At 44.7% G+C, this 24,809-nt stretch overlaps 1 protein-coding gene and 1 pseudogene across 1 annotated transcript in view; both read left to right on the top strand.

Moving 5' to 3' along the window:
- ANLN (anillin, actin binding protein) overlaps window positions 1-17,021 on the top strand; it is a 63,599-nt gene extending 46,578 nt beyond the window's left edge. The window contains exons 21-24 of the mRNA XM_075558191.1: window positions 5,087-5,173; window positions 11,726-11,833; window positions 13,149-13,321; window positions 15,709-17,021. Coding sequence (XP_075414306.1) covers window positions 5,087-5,173; window positions 11,726-11,833; window positions 13,149-13,321; window positions 15,709-15,832 — 492 coding nt within the window. The 3' untranslated portion in view covers window positions 15,833-17,021. The remainder of the gene's footprint in view (window positions 1-5,086; window positions 5,174-11,725; window positions 11,834-13,148; window positions 13,322-15,708) is intronic.
- Window positions 17,022-22,138: 5,117 nt separating this feature from the next.
- Window positions 22,139-23,954, top strand: LOC142456007 (MRG/MORF4L-binding protein pseudogene; annotated as a pseudogene).
- Window positions 23,955-24,809: the final 855 nt, after the last annotated feature.

Raw genomic sequence — 24,809 nt, 5'->3', positions numbered from 1 at the left:
CCAATTCATAACAGTAGCAGAATTTTACAGTTATGAAGTAGTAACAAAAATAATTTTATGGCTGGGGGTCACCGCATGAGGAACTGTGTTAAAGGGTCTCAGCATTGGGAAGGTGGAGAACCCCTGCCCTATAAGCTCAGCAGCCTTATCTCACCGTTTCTTTGGGATGGGCGCAAATACACAAAACGTCTCTTGCATAGAGTTGGCCAGGCATCTGTCTTCTAAATTTCTTGGCTCAGGCTGGTAACCACCGCCAGTGCCCCATTTGTGTGTTGCCAATCCCATGGTCACCGGCCAATCCTTGTAGCCTTGTATTTTGCCATGGCTTTCAGTGCGACTTGGAGATTTCCTTCTGTGCCATCCGCTCTTGATCATATGATGCCTCCTGAAGCCAGTTCACTGACTCGCAACTCCTTCCTTTGATGCTTTTGTGTCACTTCAAGATTGGCAACTCACGGCCTGCACATTTTATTTAGTTCTTTCAGCATGTAAAGTGACAAGCACGTCTCCCTCTTGGTTTTCTAATTTGAGGTCTCCGCAAACTTGGGGCAAGTGTCTTCTTGCTTTCCCCCTGAAGTCATCTGTTTAGCTCTTTCACGTCTGCAGGGCTTCCTTTCCCTTTAGCTAGCTGCACTCAAGAGCCAATGTCCGAGTTTCTTTCTGACATTCATTTTGGCCTTTTCTTTTGAATGACCTTTGAGTTTCTTTGTGTATGATGTCTTTGATGGCCTCCCAGAACTCATTTGGTCTCTAATTACTAGTGTTCAGTGCATTAGCTATGTTCTTGAAACAATCTCTAGAGTCAGGTGGAAAATAACTCTTGGTCGAATTTTGGCTGTCATGGATTTGTTACAATTTTCTTCAGCTTCAACCTTTAACTTGCAAATGAGCAATCGATGGTCTTTTTTCCAGGTGACCCTGATTTTTATGGCCGATTGAACTTTTCCATTGTCTCTTTCCCCATATGTAGTTGATCTGATTCCTTTGTGTTCCATTCATCAGGGCGTCCATGTGTAGTCATCTCTTATGCTGTTGAAATAAGTCTTTGCCACGAGTCAGGTGTTCTTGCCAAGTTCTATCTTGCATTCCCCGTTCTTCTTACCACAGGCCATATTTTTCAACTGCTGATGCTTCTCTTTTGTTTCCAGTTTTTGCATTGCAATCATCACCAGTCATTGTCAGTGCATATTGATTATATGTTTGATGATTTCAGACCCTGAGTTGGTATAATTTTAAATATCCTCATCTTTGGGGTTAGTAATTGATGTGTAAATTTGAATAATAGTCTTATAAACTGGTTTTCCTTACATGCATAAGGTTATTATCCCTGACAACACAGTACTTCAGGGTAGGTCTTGAAATGTTCTTTTTGATAATGTGGAAAGATGCCCTCTGAATTTGTCGTTCCTTGTAGAATAGACCACGTGACTACCTGATTCGCAGTGGTCAGTGTCTGTCCATTTTGACTCATTTATGTCGAGGATTTCGATGTATACTAAATTAAATTCCATTTAATTTTGGACAGTTTTGTAGATTCGTATCTCTTATATTCCATGTTCTGGTTATTAATGGAGGTTGCAGCCATTTTTGCTCATTTGCCAGTGCAGGTCCCGACAGCTTTGCTTCGTCCACGTCAGCAATCTAGACTCTGCTTTGAGGAGGCCATTCTTCCCCATCAGGTTTTGAGTGTCTTCCAACTTGAGGGGCTCACCCTCTGGTGCTACATCAGCCAGTGTTCAACTGTTGACAAGATTTTCAGTGACTATTTTTAGGAAATGAAGAGACTCTTCTTCCTAGTCTGCTTGAGTCAGGAATCTCTGCTGAAAACTCTTTACTGTGGGTACCCTGCTGGTGTACACGGTTAGGGACTTGATTGTCTAACACGTATTTTGGGAGCACACGTTCAGTCCATAATATCACCCCAAAGAAAATGTCAGTATTCACCCTCCACTCCCTTTCCTCCTCCATCTACTCTCCACTCCTGATAGCACTGCAGTGGGTTCCTAGAATCAACAAATCAGTTATGTTTGTTTTTACTTAAGTCGCTTAGATTGTTTGTAAGGTTTTTCCGTGGCATAATACGTACACTTCTCAGAACTTCGTCTCTGTGACTGAACACTCATCCTCCGTGTGTGTCTCATTTTCTTTGCCCATTCATCTATTAGTGGGTATGCTATTGCAACGCTAGGAGCTGGAAGCAGGGCTAGAAAGCTGAGAGGAAAATGTAGGAAAGTAGCCATTGATCTAAACATCCCTACCTTGAAGGCAGCGTTCTCAACCTGGGAGTCACGACCCCTTTGCGGGTCGAACGACCCTTTCACAGGGGTCGCCTGATTCATCACAGTAGCAAAATGACAGTGATGAAGTAGCAACGAAAATAATTTTATGGTTGGGGGGTCACCACAACATGAGGCAGTGTATTAAAGGGTCGTGAGAACCACTGGTCTAAGGCATCAGAGAAGCAAGCACAAACATTCCTAAGGTGTGATATTGGTGTACAGATGCCAACCTAAAGGTTCACCTGGTTCCTGCAAAGATAGTTTGCTGCTGGCAAGCCTGCTTCGCTGCCCCAGGTAAGAAAGTGCCCCTCGGTCTGGCTCATCTAGGAAGGGCACAGTCTTGACTGGAATTGGGTCTGTTTGTATTTGGTTTGCACAGTTCTTGGATGATTTAAGGAAAATAGGATTTTTAGTTGTTTTCTTGCTGTTACTGTTGGAAGGGGGCCTTTGGGGGCTTTTTGTATCCTAAAGAAGTTCCTTTCTGTGCGTCATACAAACCACACACACACACACACACACACACACACACACACACACTTTGGGATACGTTTAGTGGAGGAAAGGTACATGTGTCAGCCAGGGTTGGGAGTGAAGAGTCCTCACATTCTGACAATCATGCAATCTGTCCAGAGTCAGGCCGTTCTAGACCCTCATAGTTAGGAAGGTGGCTCTCTGCCTTGGCTTTCTCTGCTGGATCTTAACATCCGCATATCTTGCACGCACTTGTGTTGAGTGTGGGCCCTTATTACTGAACATATGTCTGAAAGGAATTTTTTTTCTTATTAATAATTGGGAGTTAACACACATCATTCCATACTTCAATAACAGAAAGCAGAATTGTACGATTGCTACCGCAATCAGTGTCCGGGCATTCTTTTTCTTCTTGGACTCCTTGACCTCGTCTCCCTTTTACCTCCACCCCACCACTTTAATCCCTGCCTCCTGAAGCCCTTATCCTACTTGATGGCCCTATAGGTTCCTCAGTGAAAGTAAAATTGAACATTTAATGAAAAATATCATCTTAAAATATAGGTTTTATATCCTTATGCTGTATACATGATAAACAAATAAGGAAACCCCAAACTCACTGGCATCGAGTCATTGCTCACTCATAGCGACCCCCTGTGGGTTTCTGAACCCGTACCTGTGTATTGGAGTCGGACGCCCGGTCTTCCTCTGGCGGAGCTGCTGGCTATTTTGAAGTGCTGACCATGCAGATCTCAGCCCAGTGCATCATCTCTGTGCCACTGGGGCTTCTATCCACTATAGGACTGTTTATTTTCATTTATATACAGCTTGCTAGGTAATGATTGCTCGGATAAGTTTTTGTTGTATTCGGCTGAGATTATGTGTGATGTGTATGTATATGTATGTGTGTGTACACATGCACACACACAAGCCACACCACATGAAGATGACATTTTATTCTGCTACGTATGGTTGTCATGAATTGGGACTGTCTTGGTGGCAGTGGCAGTGTCAACAGTACGTGCACACACACACACACACGGGGGGGGGGGGCTTCAAAAACTTCTTAGGAATTTCATTATCTTTTCATTCCGTTGTTCCCAAATGCTCTGACGCCCACCGTCCCCCATAATGTTTGCTAAGGAATTTCTCATATATTTGGGTTCCTTCTCTTCTTAATTTGTAGCAAAAATACCATGCAGTGGAAACTAGCTGTTGTGCGGGGGGAGGATGACAACAGGGCAGGTTAGTTGAGGTTCAATTTGAAGGGTGTCTCTTGGCAATCGTCAGGAAGAATACGTACACGTTTGAGATTAGTGTTTTTCTCTCAACATATTTCTGAGATTCATCTAAGTTGTTTTGTGTCTTAGTAATTAATCCTTTTTAAATTTTGAATGATATTGTATGAATATGCCAGTTGATACATTCTTCCGCTGATGAATACTTCTTATGTATACAATAGGAATTTCACTTGTTAGTGGAGAATGTATAAACATGTGTATTTTCATCTTAAAATTATGTTTTCTTTTTCATGTTAATTTGGAACTGAGAACTTTTGCTTCTTAAAAAAATACCTTAAATGAATTTATCCTTCAGAAGCATTTTTTGCTAAGGGCCCACGATTTTTGGGCCACCTGCTCAACTCTTAGGAGCTCTGGTGGGATAGTGGTTGTGCATTGGGCTGCTGACCGCACGGTCAGTTGTTGGAAAGCACTAGCTGTGCCAGGGCATTTTACTCCCATAAAGAGTTGCAATCTCGGACACTCACTGGGGCAGCGCTACCCTGTCCGACAGCGCCACTGTGAGCTGGCGTTGACTCGATGGCAGTGAATTTGATTTGGTTATGGTTCTACTCTCAGCTTCAGGAAAGACTGCAATTTCAAGTGTATACAGGTACCCTCCACTATCCGGAAATAGAGTGTCCCTATGAAGCGGAAATGGCATAAAGTGAAACTCAGTTACCATTCATTTTTATGGGATTTAATTCAGATCCCCAAAAAGTCACCTACCAAATACAGAGAGACCCTGAGCTCCCCCTCGCACAGAGTGCTCGCAGACCGGCCCGAGCCTGGGCGGCTTTCTGCTGCGACGCTGGGTCGAGTGCCAGGGGCGGAGCTTGGGCTGTGCTGCTGCCAAACATGCTGAACGCTAGTTTTGTTTTGCTTTCTTCATACAAACGACATTCTTCCACTTTCTTACGGCCAGTAAAAACAATCACTGGTGTAGACCTTTCAGAAAAGTGAACTTTGGAAAAGTGTAGGGTGCCTGTACACGCTCTTTCTGGTTTATTAGCAAAGAGTCAAACTGTTTGGCAAATAATTTACCCCCTTTCTTTGCAGGTACCCTTCTTATCTCCTTTGGAAGGCCATATTTATTTAAAAATAAAGTGTCAAGTGAATTCAAGTGTTGAAGAAAGAGGCTTTCTAGTAAGTAAGATCATTTCTTTTTTTCTGTTTCACAAATTTGTGATAGACTTTGTTTACCTTTGGACTGAAAGCTGTGTCATTAGTTGATAAATTTATTCAGTGAAGATCTGTGCACACTCGCGTTTGCTGGTCATTGGGCTGGTGTTGGGAACATAATTGGCCACAGAGACAGAATCCTCCACACAGAGGGCTTTGAGTTGGGCGGGGAGCTCTGCGAATGATAGCCAAGGGCCGTGTAGCAGCCGGGCGGGCGGGCTGCATGCGCCAGTTGGTAGGACTCCAGCTTGCTCTTGTGAGGTTGGGGAGGGGAGGGGCTTAAACAGGAGGCTACTGGAAGAAGTAAATGGAGCCCTGGTGGGTAGTGCAGTGGTTAAGTGTTCATCTGCCAAGCAGAAGACTGGCAGTTCCAGTCCACTGGCTGGCTGTGGGAAGAAGATGTGCCGTCGCTGGTGTGGGAGAAGTACCTTCCCTCTGGTAAACTCACTCAGCTATCAGTTTAGTCAGGAAGAAGGAGGCAAGCTTGTGCAATGGCCCGGGGTAAGTTTCTTCCTTTTGGCGCTGTGCCATCGATGAAAAGGAAGATCGCTCCCGGAGAGTGGTAAGTCCTTCCCGATCTCAACAGCACTGAGCTCTGCGGAGACAGTGGGTTAAACGTTAGATGGCTCACAGCAGTTCGGCAGACTGAACCCACCAGCCAGTCCTCTGGACAAAGATGAAGCTCTTCTGCTCCCACACAGGTTTGCACCCTGGGGAACCCAAAGGAGCAGCTCTACTCCATCCTAAAGAGTCCCTGTGAAGTGGGGACAGTTCGACTTGTCCTGTAGAGGTGCTGTAGTGGTGGCAGTGAGAGTCAGCAGAGCCAGGAGACCATGAGCCCTGATGATACAGTGGCTGAAGCGCTGGCTTGCTAACTGAAAGCTTGTGGTCTGCACCTACCGGTAACTTCATTAGCAAAAGATATGGCAGTTCGTAAAAAGACTGGCAGCATGGGAAGCCCGGTGGGGCTGAGGACAGCTCTGCTTTATCCTGCAGCATTGCTGTAGTCAGACTCAACCATCCCAAAATGAGTTTGCCCTTTTTAGCACAGTGTTTATGGTTGGAGATAATAAGAGCTTTAGGGACACGGTGCCAAGTCTTCAAAGGCCTTTTAGAGAGTTTGGACCTTCTCTTGAAGGCAATGAGATGCTCTTGAAAGGCTGTCATCGGGAACTCGATGATCACAGGTAAGGTTGAGGAATATCATTGTGCGGGCCATGTGGGACGTGAATTCCTCTGCATGAGACGCGAGAGCGATGCAGAAGGGCCGGGGCAGGCCCCAGTGATTCGACTGCATTTTGGTTGCCGTGGAGTTGATGCTGACTCCCGCACGGTGTGGCGTTTTGGAAGTAGCTCTCTAGGCCTTTCCTCCTCGGTGCCTCAGGGTGGGCTCCGGCTGCCAACCTGTTGGCTCTGCCCGAGCACCACCTAGAGGCTCCAGGGAACCCAGTCTGCTCAGCCTGTGCTCTCATTTCAAATGTAGAATGTTTTTGGATCTAGGGGTAGGAAAGTCGAAGTCACATTGAAGTTTAGGTCCCACTGTATACAGCTTGCTAGGTGACCGGAATGGGCCTTTCGGGAGAAATAAGTATGCAGTTTAGTTCCAACATTATGGTGGAAAGTTTTAATAGTATACAATATTGATAAATTTTCCTTTAATACCCATAAATGCACCACCTGGTTTCATTGCTAATCTCTTACTCTATCACATGCCCCCTCTCTAGCCATTCCTCTAGCTTTTTTCCTCATCGTATTGTGAGGAAGAATTTCAGTGTATGCTGTATATACCAGTACACTTTCCCTGAAACATGTCAACATTCACACCATTAACTCGAGCTGAATATTTATAAGATTTATACGCAACAAAGTACCTCCGTCAGCAGTGTGTGTTCCTTGAGTTTTGGCGATCTTATACCTATACAACTAAATCCCTACTGAAATGTAAACCACCGCCCTGCTCAGTACCCTTCCACCTCTTCCAGCCCACCCCCGATGGAGGTTGTACGTTTTAAACAAACTGAGTGTTAGGTTCCTAGAGACATGCTTGAAACAATGAGGGTTTGCAACTGAAGATGGACATTTACGTGGAGGGAAAGGTTTGAGACCACAGCTTAGAGGGAGTAGAGGCAACCTGAGGGGAGTGAGTCAGGCAGAACCAAGAGGAACGTGCCCAGGACGGGGCAGAGCTCGGAAGAGCATTCCCAGTCCCAGCGCGACCAGAGGGAGGAAATGTTAGCGTCGTGGTGGCCACGGGAAGACAAGTTTTACAAATCTACAAGTGACTGTTGGATTTATTGACGTTTCCATGGCTAGATCTTTCATTTCTGAGAACTGCGCAGAGTGAAGCTAGATTGCAAATGGATATAGTGTGAATGGGAGATGAGGGTTCGCTCTGAGCAGTTCTCAGAAACTTTGCTGAGGAGGAAAAAGAGAGAGTAGAGTGGTCCTTGCAGAGGCGTGTAGGCTAAATGAGGATTTTGTTGGCATTTCACTAAGGCCATTGAATGGCTTTTCAAACTCACTGCTATTCGGTCCTTTCCGACTCATAGTGAGTGACCTTTAGGTCAGAGTCGAACTGTTCCTATTGGTTTCCAGGAGTTTAACTGTTTGGGGAGTAGAAAGCATCTTTTCCCAAGGAGTAGGAGGAGTGGGTTATGTGTTGGGCTGCTATCCACAGGGTCAGCAGTTTGAAACTACCAGCTGCTCCACGAGAGGAAAATGAGGCTTTCTACTTTGGAGAAGATTTTGTTTCCAAATCCCACGGGGGCATTTTTCCTCTGTCCTGTTGGGTCTCTGTGAGTCAGAATCGACTGGAGGGCAGTGAGTTGCTTTGAGTGGTGGCTTCTAATCGGACAGATGAGGTTGAGGTTAGAGGACCCGTTGGCTTAAGGTCCTGAGAGTGGGAAGACCTCAGCCACAGGTCATGGCATTGAGTTTTTGCTGCATTCGACATTTTCAGAGGAGGAAAAATATGTGTAGAACACACAGAAGATTGCAAGTAAGAAACAGAGCCTAGTAGCTCAGGGGTATCTCTGAAGCAAGAATTTGAATGAGACGAGGCAGGTTACACGGTTGGCTGCTACTACCCAAGGATGCAGACAGGAAGAGGTAGGCTGTGAGGAAAGCACACATCCCCCACATTTTGGTTGGCCGGAGAAGACTTATCATCACTCCAATACGGAACACATTTATTTCTTCCTTGTTAGTGTTCTGGGGATTTTTTTGCTTGTATAAATCCAGCAGGTGGCACTGGATGTTTTTGGGAAGACCATTTTAGAACTTTCTGATATGAAAACTGTGTTTACCTATTGCCTTTTTCTTTTAATAGAAATATTTCCCTACTTTAGGCACTTTAGCATAGGATATGGCCTCTCGTGGAGGTAGTTCATTCGTATAATCTGACCTATTTCATATTAGAGCTGGTCGTTTAACTAGATTGTTGGGTCGCTACAAGTTTACTTTGTCCTGAAAACTAACTGTGTTCCAAAACTTATTTGGCTTACCATTCCCTCTTCAGAAAAAAAAATATTACTCAGTGCTCTCGTGGCAGTTGAAAAGTTTTGTGCCACAGCCCATAATGCAGGATAAAGTGTAGGGTCTGCTTCAGCACCCTTGGATCATCCCAAGGTCCCTCTAGGGCAGGAGCACCCACTTTGGGAAACACGGTTCTAGCCCATTCGTAATGCACCCACATTTAAAAATGCTGTAAGAAATAGCTTAGGGTTTTATAACAGAACTGTCCTTTATAAAAAGATAACAAAAATGAAGCCCCGTGTATATGTGCGTGCCTATACATGCGGGCACACGTAGCTAAAACCCTCAATAGTTGATGAAATAAAATAAACACAGCATCTTATCCATTTCTGTACTAAATTTTTTTTGCTGTATTTTCATTTTTAAAATGCACTGTAATATAGAATATTTTCTAACCATGACATTTTTTGGGAGATTTTTATTGACTCGGTTATGGGGTATATTGCAAAAATCACTTATTAGGATTAGTTACAGCATGGTTTCAGAAAGAGAAGATAGAAGCAGTAATTGAGAATAAAGGTACTCTGTTTCCTTTTCATTCCTGGGCATTGGGACAGCTGGCGGGACGGAGACTATCGACCAAAGACTTGAGGAATGGGTTTAAGATGGTGTTAGTTCATCCTTGTTTAAGTTGATGAACAGCCAAAAAAAAAAAAAAGAATTCTGGGTGTTCAGACAGGGGTGAGCTCGGGTGAGCTCCAATCTGCCGTGTGATTCTGCGCTGTCATTTAATTTCCTCTGGCTTCCGTTTTCTTGGCTATAAAAATGAGAAAGTTGCCCATTTCTTATTCCTCTTGGGTTACAGTGTAATAATAATACGCTGTTCTTGCCCATTGAAAAGTTCCTTTTGTATTTATGATTTAAAGGCTGGACCTAACACAGGAGGGTGCTGGCGAGTTGTTTGTTCTAAAGCTGTTCGTCCTTTCTCTGGTGATTGAGTGGCTGTGAACAGTGGTGCCTAGAGAGGGGCAGACCTGCCTTAGGGGTAACAGAGTGGGTGTGAGGGGAACTGACTGGAGGAGAGGCCAGGACATTTGAGGCTTTGATTGCTTATGGAAACATTTCTGCGCAGGAAGTAATTTTCCTCCCTGGCTAGAGATTGGATTCCTACTGCCAGCTGCCTCTTTGGGAATGAAGGTCATGAATCAGTTTAGGGCTAGTGTAAAGATGAGGAAATATTGACATGGCACATTTTGAATGGGTGTGGCCAGCACGAACTGAATAAATATGTCTAAGATTAATGCTGGTTATTAAGCAATCAGAAGGGTCGTTGCTGTGATTTAAAGGGGAGAAGCATAAATGCATCCAGAACTCTACCAGGGTAGCGTTTGGCCTGAAGGCAGTTTCTGTAGTTTTGTTTAGAAGGCCCAGGTCATTTGTGTACCTGCTGCCCTCGCTGAGCTGAGTAGTTGTGATAGGGTCTGCAGGGCCCCAAACTGGATTAAAACTATTAAACTCTATTAAAACTCTGGCTCTTTACAGAGGAAGGCTCACCGATCCCTGGTGTCCACGTGTCCACGATGGTTGCATTTGACCTTGTAAAGTGGTCTTTAACATGGAGCTGTGGGGCACCATGTTAAGCACTCAGTTCTTCCTAAATGCAAGTTCCAACTGGTGATCGCAGAGGGGACAGCCTAGAAATCCCTCCTGGACACTGGGCCGCGTGGGGTCATTAGGACTCAACAGGACTTAAACGCGCTCTGTCACAATGGTTCCTAGATGAATACGTTAGGTTCTCTTAGGACTGCAGCTGAAAAACGCCTGAGGGTGGCAAGCAGCTTCTGATCCCTCCTGCTTGCACTTCCATGGGGGGAAATCCAGGTGCTCTTCGTTACCTCGTCCAGAGCTTCCTCCTTCGTTTACTCCGTTGCTGTGTCTGCCTCTGGGTGTACATTGCACTCTTGCCTGGAAAAGTAACCAAGGCCTGGCTGCAAGGAGGTGAGGCCTCCCAGGGTTCTGGGTACCCACCAGTGAGTATGGGATTCTGATGTGGGTGTCATAGAATCTATCAAGGCCTATGCCAGTGGGTCTCAACCTTCCTAATGCCACGACCCTGTAATGCAGTTCCTCATGTTGTGATACCCCCAGCCATAAAATTGTTTTCGTTGCTACTTCATCACTGTAATTTTGCTACTGTTACGCATCGGGCAACCCCTGTGAAAGGGTCGTTTGACACCCCTCCCAAAGGGGTCGTGACCCACAGGTTGAGAGCCGCTGGCCTACACTCCCTGCTCAAGCTCCAAACCCACAGCTGTCGAGTTGATTCTGATTCTTAGCTGCCCCACAGGACAGCGTAGGACTGGCCCTGTGGTTTCCACGATTGTAGCTCGTTCTGGGCGTGGAAAGCCTCCTCGTTCTCCTGTGGAGCAGCTAGGGGGACTCTTCTGATCTCGTTTGGTCCTCATGAGTAAAATTGCCAATCTCGTTCAATAAGCTCTATCAGTACGTTTTAAAATATACAAGATGTGATGTTTTCTTATAATGCTGCAGTTAAAGAACAATGCTATGAAAGGGGAGGCTAGTTAGGAACACGAGGGAAGTCTGAGGCTATCTGCCCCTATAAAGATTTACAAAGACGAGACCCACTGCCGTCGCGGCCCTGCTGGCTCATGGCTACTCCCGTGGCTTTCTGTGATGGCAACTGCTCAGAAACCTTATGTGGTGTGGTTGTGAGTCAGAATTGACCCAATGGCAGGGGGTTTGGGACAGAAAAAGTTCATACCATGCTTCAAAAGAGTTGGAAATTAGGTAAATATCTCTTTGGGTTTTATTTTATCTATCTCTGTCTGTCTATCTATCTATCTATCTACCATTTTATTAGTGGCACATACAACCTCTTTGGGTTTTGATAACCAGAAGTTCCTGGAGACTTCTAGATGGTGTTGAAAATGTAGGATAACTTTTCATTACTATGGAAAAGACATGCAATTAGATGCTAGAATATGAACTCTGTCAACATCACTGTGTGATTGACGTTTGCAGACCATCTTTGAAGATGTGAGTGGTTTTGGTGCCTGGCATCGGCGATGGTGCGTCCTCTCTGGAAACTGTATCTGTTACTGGACATATCCAGACGACGAGAGACGAAAGGTAATGTTGGTAGGGCTGCTTAATGTTCATTTTCCTGAGCCTTGTTTTTGTGTCGTGCGACCAGTCGTGGGGAAGGGGGAAGAGGTAAACCGTGGAGATACTCCGAGTTTTGGTTCCAGATAATGTAATAACATGTCGCAGTGAAACAAGTCATGTGAATATTTTGGTTCCCCGGTGCATTTCAAAGTAAACACGCTAGGGTATTTTGTTCACTGTGCAGTGGCGTCCAGAAAAGGTCTAACGAGGGGCGCACGGTGTTGGGAAATGGCTTTGCTGGCCCTGCCACAGGCTGCCACGGGTCTTCGATAGGCGAACAATGCCGTATCTGGGAGGTGCAGTAAAGGGGAGCTCGATAAAGTGAGGAATGCTTGAGTAGTTGAATAAAATTTTATGTTTTATCTCTTGCCTAAGTGGCCTAGTGGATAGTGCCTTGGCTACTCAGTGAGAGGTCAGCAGTTCGCACCCACCAGCTCTTCTGTGGGAGAAGCGCGAGGTTCTCTGTTCCTGGAAAGATTGAGAGCCTCAGTCACCCCCAGGGGCAGTTCTCTGCCCTATGGGGCCGCCATGAGTCGGAATGGACTTTGTGGTGTTGAGTTCGCTTTGGGCTCAGACCCACTCCCTGGTAGAATAATGCTTAAGTACTTGATTTTGCACCCAAAGGTTGAGGGCTAGAGCCCATTCAACCACTCCATAGGAGAGAAGACCCGGCAGTATGCTCCTGGAAGGACTAAAGCCTAGGAAAATTTGAACTGCTCGGGGGTGGTTTTATATGAGGCCCCCAAAGAGCCCATGCCTTGCAATTACCATATATACTCGTGTGTAAGCCTAGTTTTTCAGCACATTCTTAATGCCGGTTTTTGTGGTAAAATTAGGTTCTTTGACCGGTTTATACTCGAGTATATACGGTATTTGATCGTTGTTAAAATATCTTAAGGCTTGTCTTTGTTCCTATATTCTCATGGAATGTTCTGTAATGTTTATTCAATTGTCATTGTTAAATTATAAATATGTTGTTCAGTTTTATACTGTATTAGACATTTGATTTATCTAAGTCTGGGATAAAACAATAAAGGAAAACTATCCATAGGAATATATTGACTTTCATTCTGAAATTTGGTAATAGGATTTTGTATAGGTAATAGGAACAATTGTACCTTGTTTTTTAAAGAACTGAATAGTATTGCCTAAGTAAAATGATTTTGATTAGAAATTTTAAATCCATAGCTTTTTAATCTTAATCTTTGCCATTTTAAATATTGCTTAATGTGTACTAACATAATCTTGTTTTCCACTATTAATTTTTTTCAATTTAAAGACTCCACTAGGAAGGATAAATTTGGCCAATTGTACCAGTCGCCAGATAGAACCAGCCAACCGAGAGTTTTGTGCGAGACGCAACACTTTTGAATTAATTACCGTGCGACCACAGAGAGAAGATGACCGGGAGACCCTTGTCAGTCAGTGCAGAGACACGCTCTGTGTCACAAAGTAAGTCTTGAGCTGTCAATGCTGCTGATGCTTCACAACAGAGTAAACGATTGCTCCCCAAGCTAAGAGGTACCAGCGACTCCCCATGTCTTTGAAGATGGTACCGTGTTAGTGAGAAAACTAATAGAATAAGAATAGCCTAGTACAAATACGTTACTGACGTTTAAGAAAAGCAACAATATCCAGATTATTTATTAGCTGATCATGTGTTTCAGTATCCTCGGGGTAGGCATTTTTAAGGCAGTGAGGTAATGACTAGGTTCCCTAGATGACTTATGTGTAGCTGAGAAGAAAAACATTATTCAAAGAGAGAGTGGGCTATGTATTGTGCTGCTAACCACAAGGCCAGTATTTCAAACCTACCAGCCGCTCTCTGGGAGCGGGCGGAGGCTTTCTGCTCCCAGTAAGATGCGTAGCCTGGCGATGCACCGGGGCAAATCGGCCCTCTACGGGAGGCTCACTAGGAGTTGTAATTGACTCTGCTGTTTTTAATTTCTTGAATCTCTCTTGCATTATTCCAACCACCACCAACTGGTGGAGTGCTCTAAAAAACAATCCATTCTATTCTCGACCTTTCTACTTAGAGCTTAAAGCTGTATAAGAGAATAAGCTCTTGGGAATATCACGTCTTTTGTTACACTGAGCTTCTTCAGTACATGAGTATATGTGATGCAAATGCTTATTGTTAAGAGTGTAAAGTTAGTTCTGTATGTCCAGGTGAGAAACATGAAGACCAAACCCAGTGTACACCATTGTGAGTAAGGACAGAGGTTGAATCTTGTTAGTCTTTATTAATTAGGCTGTTTCTGGATAGTCTATCCAGGGAGGTGGGTAAAATGACTTCATCAATTTTTTTCTGATATGGAAATATTACAAAGCTACCATGAAGACACACTTTACTGAAGTAGAAAAGGTTGCACAGATACTGCCAATTGGTTTTAAAATAAGTAGGTTGCATCCAGGGACTCATTCTTTGGAAATTTTTTATGTCTATCTAGACTATACTTCCAGATGAAATAATTTTAACTCATTCACTTATTTTCCTCTGGGGCCTTTGATGTTGTCGGTCGGTGGCTTTGGGAGAGTATACAAGTGGCGCCATGGAACTAGAGTGAATGTGTGTCTTGTCTGTGCTGCCCCTGGGTACAAGCTGCCATCCTGGTTGAGTTCTCAGCTGTACTTGGTGGTTTAAACTCATTTTATTTCTTTGACCCTACGAACACAAACATTCCTCAGTTCTACATTCTCTTTAGCTTTATTCTATCTATTTCTCCATGGAATATTTTTGACTTATATCTTTATCTATATTGAATGTAGTTCACTTTTATTTCTGCCATCCAACGTTGCTATCTTCAACAAAAAAATATTTCTCTTCGGATCAATACTGCCCACTTCAAAATATTAGGCTATCCATTTGGACTAGAAATGGCTCATCTCATGGGGAGACAATGCTTTATAGTGGGCTTTGCACTGAACAGACCTAGTAGGTTTAAATCCCGACTCGTTGACAAATTGGTTAACTCTTTTAGCCTTCTTAATTCTCCATGTCAAAAAGAAAAATACATTCCACAGAGTGGTACTAAAGATTATTGCACTATTAAGCACTTAACACAGTGTCTAGAATAGGGGATAAGCTCAACAGATGGTCACTATTGTTATTGTGGGTGTTGTATTCTCTTTACCTCCCTGTTTATGTATTGAGTCATCGATGGTAAACTCACCTGCCTATTCATGTTTGTAGTTTTTCTAGTAGTACCAGTGAAAATAAATTACAAGTGCAAAATGATACAATATGGACACCTTTTAACAGCTCGTGTTCTCTAGAAGAGTTGTCCGGTCTGCTTCCTTTCTCCCACCCCACCTGCCAAATCCACAAGCTATTCACCTTTTAGCCAAGTGCACATACGGAGAAGCCATTATTCCTGACATCGACGGGTAAAGGAGGTGGGAAGAAAAAAAAGGGAAGCAACTAAAAAAATGGTATTCTCCATAAAGTGAGGGACACCCATGTACCTGTGCTTCCAGCTCCGGGAGCCCTGAGTCTGAAGGATGTTGGGGGTTCCCATCTTCGGGCCTGTGGTAGTCTTACCAGACCCACACCACCAAATGGTGTCACACCTGGGCTAGGCTCCCTGTCCAAAATAGACACCATCTTCCATGTGGGAACTCCACCAGTTACCAAATGCGATTAGTCTACGTATGATTCCGCCGACCAAACAGTGGAGATAACTTTACCTAATTGTACTTGAAGAGCACCTTGCTAGGCAGCACTTAAGTCCAGTACCCATTAAAACACGGAACTAGTTGGTTGGTGCCCTCTTTTGTTTTTCACCGAGCTAGAACATGGAATGGAGGAAAGGATCCTGACTTGCTTTCCCTCCTTGTAGGAACTGGCTGTCTGCAGACACTAAAGAAGAGCGGGATCTATGGATGCAGAAACTCAATCAAGTGCTTACTGATATTCGCCTCTGGCAACCCGATGCTTGCTACAAGCCGATTGGAAAGCCATAGACTGTGGGCCATGTCCTTCTGCCATCCCGTGCAGAGCGTTTTGGAGCTGTGCCACAAATATATCTCACAAAAACACACTTCAGCGCTTCAGATTTGCTGATTGCACTCTACGCTTTAAATACAGAAGGGTCTGTGCAAAGATTCACTACATATTGTGCAGTATTTATATCTCTTCTATGTAAACCTTCAACTTTTTCTCTCATATGTAAGTGATTGGAAGTAAATTCATGATAGTTGATTTTTCTAAATCTTTATTGAAAAGCTTCACTTTCCTAGAAATTAGCCTGTTGTACATGACACACACACTCCCCAAAAGAGAAAAAAAGAAAAGCAATTTTGAGGGAGGTTTTTTTGGTAGGTTCTCAAGTAGAATGATCTTCCAGGGGTTGGAGACAAACTTCAGACTTCTGTGATAACTTTTTAGCCTCTGTAGTCCTCTCCCCTCCCTCCCCCCAAATGCTGTATATGATCATTGATTGATCATGTTATATCTTATTACTAGGGTACAGAACCCAATTTCTAAGGGATTTTAATGGAGTTAAGAACTTTTTCAAATAGCAAACGTGTATTAGTTTAAAGCTTGAAGTTGCCCTCAAAACAAAGAGGCATAGGGGATATTATATGAGGTTTGGGGTTGCATATTTTATAGAGAAGAGTTAATCACATGGTTTACAGTTACTATGTATACAGCATGATACATTTTTATAGAATTCAGGCTTCAAAAAATAACTGTTTTTGCTATGTAGCTGACAGTCTCCTCAGATATACTCGGCCGATTGGGTCTTCCTGCTTGTGCAGCAAAGAAATGTAAATCTGTGTTGAAGAGCTAAATGTCTACCAAGCTGCTATGAACTAATACTTTGCTCGCCAAAGTTCTTGTGTTTTGTTTTCCACGTTCATGTATGACCATGTCTACAAGCCCACTTGACATCATTTGAAAAGCTATTAAGTCATACTACCTTTAAAAACTCACTACCTTTCATTTTATACAAAATATCATTAAGCATGGTCTCAACTTTTGGATACCCTTTTAATTTTTTTGTGTGACTTGTTAACCTTATTGATGACTTCATTTATAAACACTAAATTCTGTTAGCTATCATTTTTATCTATTCAAAAGTGTCTTTCTTTATATGTGTTATAAAAATATATTTTACCACCCTTTACCCAAATAAATATTGTAAATGGCGTAAGGAATCGATTATTTAAGGAACTACCTAAATGTGCAGTGTGGGGCTGGCCCTGTATCCGTAGTGGGAGGGTATCTGGGGGTGTACCTCTGACGCCGTCTCTTTGCTGTTTTCTTGGCTAGCTCGTTGTATGCTCTGGGGTCACTACTGAACAAGTAGGCAGGTAAAACATCCGGTTCTAGGCATTGCAGCAGAGTATGATCACGAGGAGGGGATTTGAGGAGATGGAGGGTGATTCCAAAGTTCTTAGCTGGAGACTAAGTGGAAAGTGACATTAACCAAAATGGAATGGGTTTGAGAGGACAGCTTGTCGTTTCCGAGCAAGTGTAAGTGATGTTTAGACTATGTTTCAGCCTACTGCGTGCGCAGTAGCGTTAGGAACAAGTCTGAAATATTGTGAGAGTTACTGAAATGTGACACAGAGCTTGAGGTTTTAGGAAAAATGGCACCGATAGGTTTGCGCAACACAGGATTGCCACCAATCTTCAATTTGTAAAAATACAGTATCTGCGAAGCGCAACAAAGAAGCCCAGTGAAAAAAGGGTGTTTGTATAGAGTCTGTGAGTGACACAAATGCTCGGCTGCTAATGGAAACGTTGCAGGTTCAAGTCCACCCAGTGGTGCCTCGAGGAGTAGCGGGATACTTCTGAAAAGTCAGCCCCTGAGAGCCCTGTGAACACACTATAGTGTGGCTGTGGGTCTCTTGCATAAAGTGGGGTTGCCATGGGCCAGAGTCAGTGCTGCGATGGGACTGGTCGGTTTATGCGCTGAGAGACGTGTTTATTTATTTATTTTGTATTTATTTATTTATTAAACAATTTATTGGGGCTCATACAATTCTTATCACAGTTCATACGTATACATACATCAATTGTATAAAGCACATCTGTACAGTCGTTGCCCTAATCATTTTTTTCTCCTCTTTTCTTTTTTTACATTTTATTAGGGACTCATACAACTCTTATCACCATCCATACATATACATACATCAATTGTATAAAGCACATCCATACATTCCCTGCCCCAATCATTCTCAAGGCATTTGCTCTCCACTTAAGCCCCTCGCATCAGGTCCTCTTTTTTTTTTCCCTCCCTCCCTTTTCCCCCCTCCCTCATGTGCCCTTGGTAATTTATACATCGTTATTTTGTCATATCTTGCCCTATCCGGAGTCTCCCTTCCCCCCCTTCTCTGCTGTCCCTCTCCCAGGGAAGAGGTCACATGTGGATCCTTGTAATCAGTTCCCCCTTTCCAACCCACTCACCCTCCACTCTCCCAGCATCGTCCCTCACACCCTTGGTCCTGAAGGTATCATCCACCCTGGATTCCCTGTACCTCCAGCCCTCATATGTACCAGTGTACAGCCTCTGTCCTATCCAGGCCTGCAAGGTAGAATTCGGATCATGGTAGTTGGGGGGAGGAAGCATCCAGGATCTGGGGGAAAGCTGTGTTCTTCATTGGTACTACCTCGCACCCTAATTAAACCATCTCCGCTCCTAAACCCCTCTATGAGGGGATCTCCATTGGCCGACACTTGGGCCTTGGGTCTCCACTCTGCACTTCCCCCTTCATTTAATATGGTATATATATACATATACACATATATACACATACATACACACACTTATATAGTTTGTTTTTTTTTTTTTGCATGATGCCTTATGCCTGGTCCCTTGGCACCTCGTGATCGCACTGGCCAGTGTGCTTATTCCATGTGGGCTTTTTTGCTTCTGAGCTAGATGGCCGCTTGTTCACCTTTAAGCCTTTAAGACCCCAGACACTATCTCTTTTGATAGCTGGGCACCATCAGCTTTCTAAACCACATTTTCTTATGCACCCATTTGTCTTCAGCGATCCTATCATGGAGGTGTGCAGTCAATGATATAATTTTTTGTTCTTTGATGCCTGGTAACTGATCCCTTTGGGACCACTCGATCACACAGGCTGGTGTGTTCTTCCATGTGGACTTTGTTGCTTCTGAGCTAAATGGCCGCTTGTTTATCTTCAAGCCTTTAAGACCCCAGTCACTATCTCTTTTGATAGCCGGGCACCATCAGCTTTCTTCACCACATTTACTTGTTCACCCACTTTGGCTCTAGCCGTTGTGTCGGGAGAGTGAGCATCATAGAGTTCCAATTTAATAAAAGAAGGTATTCATGCATTGACGGAGTGTTTGAGTAGAGGCCCAAGGTCCTTCCGCCACCTTAATACTTGACCTATAAATATAGACACATAGATCTATTTCCCTATCCTCCTATATATATTTGCATGTACATGTCTTTGTCTAGACCTCCATGAATTCCCTTTGACTCCTAGCTCTTTCCTCTCATCTCCCTTGATTTCCTCCTGCCCTACTACCATGCTTCGTCGCCACCTGGGCTAGAGTATACCTCTTCTCTAAGCAACCTTACCCTTGATCATTTCCCACCAGGCCTGCCACTCCCCCTTCTCTACCATTTGGGGTCCCATGTTTTTCCCTTGTCCCTGGATTTGTTAACACCACTTCCTTACCCCTCCTACCCCCCCACCCCAAGTCCCCCCGGAACTGTCGGTCCCGTTGTTTTTCCTCCAGATAGTTCATCCAGCCTGTCCTATTCAGACAGACCTGTGGAGACACTAACATGCACGAAAACAAGACAGAGGAAAATAAAGCAACAGTATACAACCAGACAACAAAAACAAACCACTGACAAAGAACAGAACAAAACAGTTCACAAGAGAAAAGCTTGTAGTTAGTTCAGGGATCGTTTGCTGGCCCTTAGGAGCGTTTTCCATCCAGTCCAGTCTGTTGGGGCACCACGCCCTGGCCCCAAAGTCCACTTTCAGCATTCCCTGGGGACCTTGCCACTCCATTCCCTTGCTGTTCCGCTGCACTCCCCCAGTGATTTGCCTCGGTGTGGTGGGATCAGGTCAGGTGCAATTCCCACACTGTGTCTCCGGTGCTGTCCCCTGTATCGCCCTTAGTCACTGAGGGGCATCATGTCTCATAGTAGGGCCAGCCATGTTGTTCTCTCTGTGGACTGGCTGCTCTACTCAGGAACATCATCATCACGGCCTGGTGGGCCAGGCTGTGCTCCACTCTCTCCTCCTGCCCCTTCATCTTCTCCCATGTGCTCTGATCAGACATGTTCATCTCCCGGAGCTGCAGAGTCAATGTCGTTCTTTGGAACAAATTCTTTTCGGGGGAGGGGCAGGAATCCACTTAATTTATGGTGCTGGGGCCAGCCTCCCAGACCTCTCCACTGGTTGCCTCCTCCACGCCGGGATATTGCATTCACACCTTGCGACACTGGGTTGAAGTCTGGTCCCACTTTCCCTGTGGAGATATAAACAATACCCTCCCCTTGGGTGGATTAATGCCCCATGACCCCACTACCCTTTTCTTCCTTGTATTCATCCTTTTGTTTTCCTTTCCCCCCCACTCCACCATTGTCTACCATGTACATCCCTGGTTTTGGTCTGGTCTCTTCCATACTATACAGTCTTCACCCCTAAAATGTTTGTATACAGTAGTTTTTTTCCCTATGCCACTTTTGCTTTTAAATTTTTTAAATTCTTACCTCAGCGGACTCATGTTGTACTTGTCCTTTTGTGCCTGACTTACTTCGCTTAGCATGATTTCCTCCAGTTCTTCCCATGCCGCTATGTGCCTCATACATTCATCACTGCTTTTTAGTGATGCGTAGTATTCCATTGTATGTATATACCACAGTTTTTTAATCCAATCGTCAGTTGATGGAAATTTGGGTTGCTTCCAACTCCTTGCAATTGTGAACTGTGCCGCAGTGAACATTGGAGCACAGATGTCTGGTCTTGGTTTGTTTCTTGCCTCTTCTGGGTATATGCCCAGTAGGGGGATTGCTGGGTCATATGGTAACTCTATTTCCATCTGTTTTAGGTATCGCCAGATTGATTTCCATAGTGGCTGTACGTACTTACAGTCCCACCAGCAGTGGATGAGAGTTCCTGTCTCCCCACAGCCCCTCCAACACTTGTTGCTTTCTGATTTTTTGAATTGGGCTACCTTTGAGGGTGTCAGGTGGTACCTCATTGTTGTTTTGAGACGTGTTTATTTTTGAAGAGCCATTACATACCATGGTGTAAAGTTTACATAGTGCAAAGAAGTACACAGAAACACAAGTCTTCCCTTGGCCCCCAGTTACGTCTCCACCCAAGAGGCATCCACTTTTTATCAGTTCTGATAGATTCTGTGCATAGGCAGACCCAGGCATATTTATTTTATTCAGACAAGATTATTCCATGCAGAAAAAATGTAAAAAAGGAGCGACCAATGATTGTCATCCAGGGTAGAAGCAAGTGACATCCATGTCAAGCGAGATAAAGAAGATACTGCTCATAGGATCATCGGGGACATTAAAGAGAACATGGACTGAAATCTGGAGAAGCCAACTCAGATGACTGAGAACCAATCAGGCTACAGCAAACGCCACTGGAGAAAAAGAAACGTCAGATTCGGTTAGGGGCCAAAAAAAGGCTCCTTCCTGATAAAATGTAGACAAAAGACAAAGTATAACCAAAGACTGAGAGAAAGCAGTCACCTTATATTTAGTGATCAAATTATATATTATGCCAGAGGTAGAACTGTTCCTGGCCATCGTGATGTTGAACACTCAGTGTACCTGGCATGATTCTTGGTATGTTACATGGATTATCTCACTGAATCTTTTCTTTTTTAAAATAAATCACTTTATTGGCTCAGCTTTCATAAGAATCCATACATCAGTTGTACCAAGCACATTTATACATATGTTGCCATATCATATTCAAGGCATTTTTTTTCTACTTGAGCCCTTGGTATCAGTTCTTTTTCCCACCCTTCCACCCTTGTGAACCTTTGATAACTTAAAGTATTATTTTCATGTCTTAGTCCATCCACTGTTTCCCCTCATCCATGTTTCTGTTGTTGATCCCCCATCCCAGGGGTGGTGGGGTGATGGTGGTGGTTATATATCAATCATTGCAATTGGTTCCCCCTTTCCCCCCTTCTCTACCCACCTTCCCTCTACCCGCCTAGTATTGCTACGCCCATTACTGTGCCTGAGGGGTTTTTCTGTCCTGGATTCCATGTATCAAGAGCTCTTATCTGTACCAGTGAACATGTTCCACTCCTGCTGGATTGGTAAGGTCGAACTGGGGTCATGGGGTGAGAAAGCCTTAAAGAACTAGAGAAATGTGTGTTGCATTGGTGCTATACTGCACCCTGGTTGACTCGTGCCTTCGTTGCGACCCTTCTGTGAGGGGATGACCAATTGTTTCCAGATGGGCTTTGGGGCTCCACTCCAATCCTCCTTGTTTGCATAAATATGATTTATTTGGGATCTCCTGGTGCCTGATAACTGATCCTGTGGATACCTTGTGAACACACAGGTTGGTGTGCTTCTAGGTGGGCTTTGTTGCTTCCCTGCTAGGTGGCCGCTTGTTTAACTTCAAGCCTTTAAGACCCCAGATGCTGTATCTTGTAATAACCAGGCACCATCAGCTTTCTTCACCACATTTGCTTATACACCCATTTTGTCTTCAGCGATTGTGTTGGACAGGGGAGCATCACAGAAAGCCAGGTTATTAGAATAAGAAGTTCTTGTATTGAGTTGAGGCCCAATGTCCATCTGCTACCTTAATACTTAACATATAAATATATCCATATAGGCCTATATACCTATCATATACTCATGTATTTACATATGCCTATATTTATACTTCTTTGTGTTTTTCGCCTCCTAATTCTTTCCTCTTTGCTTTTACTTTGCTCCTGTCCCACTGTCAGGTTTGACTTTCATTCAGCACTCAGTAATTCTTCTCGTTTGCATTGCACTTGCTCAAACCCCATCCAGCATTCCATGCCCTCCTTGCCATCGATTTTAGATCTCTTGTTCCCCTGTCCCTGAGTCTGTTGGCTTCCCCATTCCTTTCCCCCACCTCCTACTCGCCCATGTCTCCTGGAACTCTCAGTCCCATTCCGTTGTTTTTCCTCGGGATTGTTTATCTTGCCTACCTTATAGAGATAGACATAGAAGAAGAGAAAAGCCTGCGAATAGGTCCAGGCCTAGTTGCATCTCTTTGAATCTTAACGCGACCTTATGGACTAGACAATGGACATGAACATTGAAACGGGCAACTTTCCGAACTTAGCAAGGGGCAGATGGGCTTAGAATCCAGAAACTGCAAGATCAACATACTTTACAATGAGGTTTCTAAAATTAATAAGGACAAGAAAACTCAACCAAAAATGTGTGTGTGTGTGTGTGTGTGTGTGTGTGTGTGGTGGGGGTGGTTAACAACAGGAAACTCATGCAAACATCTAATTGGTAGAAATAGCTAGTAATGGGGGTGGAGCGAGGCCGCTCCTCTCTCTGGGTCAGCTGGGCCGCCAGCCAAGGGGGAGGCTGCGGTGGGCGGCGGTATGGGACAAGGGCCCCGGAGAAGGGGCCACCAGCCCGGCAGAGGGAGGAGACGGTGGTGCGGAGTCCGGAGGTGGAGGGGTGAACAGGCACTTCCACACGGTCTGCATGCGAGGCAAGTTCAGCCAGAACAGCGGGCGGCAGGTCCCGTCCAAGGTCATCTGGGACCATGTGAGCACCATGTATGACATGCAAGCCCTGGCAAGGTCATGGTCGATGTGTTTGTGTCGTCAGGAAGCCTGGGGAAAGCAACGGACAAGTCCAGCCAAGAAAAGGAGAAGAATCCGACTTAAGGTACAAAGAAGGGACAAGCGGAAGCGCAGCCGGTCACAGATAAGGTTCTGACAGCAAACAGTAACACCCCCCCCACCCCACCCCGTGTCTGCAGCAGCCGCGGGGCGGCTGGTGGTGGGCGGGCAGGGGTGCACTTGGCAGGGTCCGCCCACGCCACCAGTGCTGGGTCGTGTCCTGGCCAGCGGGGCAAGTGGACAGGTTGGCTCGGATCTGAGAGCTGAGCGGACTCTCCCGCCAGGCTTTTCTTGCTTTCACACCCGAGTTCCTGCTGCGCTGCCACCCCAGAGGGCCCCGCGGAGGCACCCTGGCCACCTGGGGAACTGGTGTGGCTGGTAAGCAATAACAGTGCCCAGCTAGGTCTCCTCCAGGAGTAGCAGTGGCCTTCCCGGTCGGACGCCGTCTCGGAGAATGACGGCCCGAGGTGGCAGCCGAGGCCAGTGTCCCTCACACCGGAGCATTTTGCCTCCTGTCACTTGTACTTCAACGTTGTATGTAATCCGGTTGGTGTCCCCACTATTTAATTTTTCCACTACTTAATTCTTAAGAAGACGTTTACTATTGTTTTTAAAGGGGGAAAAAAACAAGACTAGAAGTTAAACCTATATTTTTCAGAAAATGTTTAGTGAAGGTGGTGAGACTGAAGTACTTTTGGTTTGTTTTTATATGCCGCAAGTGGAAAATTTGTAGTGGTTATTTTTGCATTACCAATTAATTTACAAACAAACCAAGGGGTAAGTAGGACAGGCTGCAGCCACAGCCTGGGGCCGAGGTGACCTAGGGCGGTGGGAATGCACTTCCCTTTGCTGACATTAAAGCGCACAAACAGTAACAACAGCAACAACAAAACACTAGTCATGCAAATAAAACAAAAAGTACAAAATAAAATACAAGGGCCCTCCAGAGAGACTAGCGAATGCTGCTGCTGCCGTGGAGAAATGAACTCTTGCTCCTGGTGAGAATTTAAACTGATGCCTTTGGGGGAGACAGCTTGCAGCCGTCTCTGCCAACACAAGAGCCTATTATCAAAGCAGATCCCACCGAACTAAGATGTTACGCATGTCTAGCTCTGCTCACAA

The sequence above is a fragment of the Tenrec ecaudatus genome, chromosome 9 (genome assembly GCF_050624435.1).
Source record: "Tenrec ecaudatus isolate mTenEca1 chromosome 9, mTenEca1.hap1, whole genome shotgun sequence".
Lineage (NCBI taxonomy): Eukaryota > Metazoa > Chordata > Mammalia > Afrosoricida > Tenrecidae > Tenrec > Tenrec ecaudatus.
Note: the sequence above shows the minus strand (reverse complement) of the source record. Positions and strands in the feature narration are given on the sequence as shown.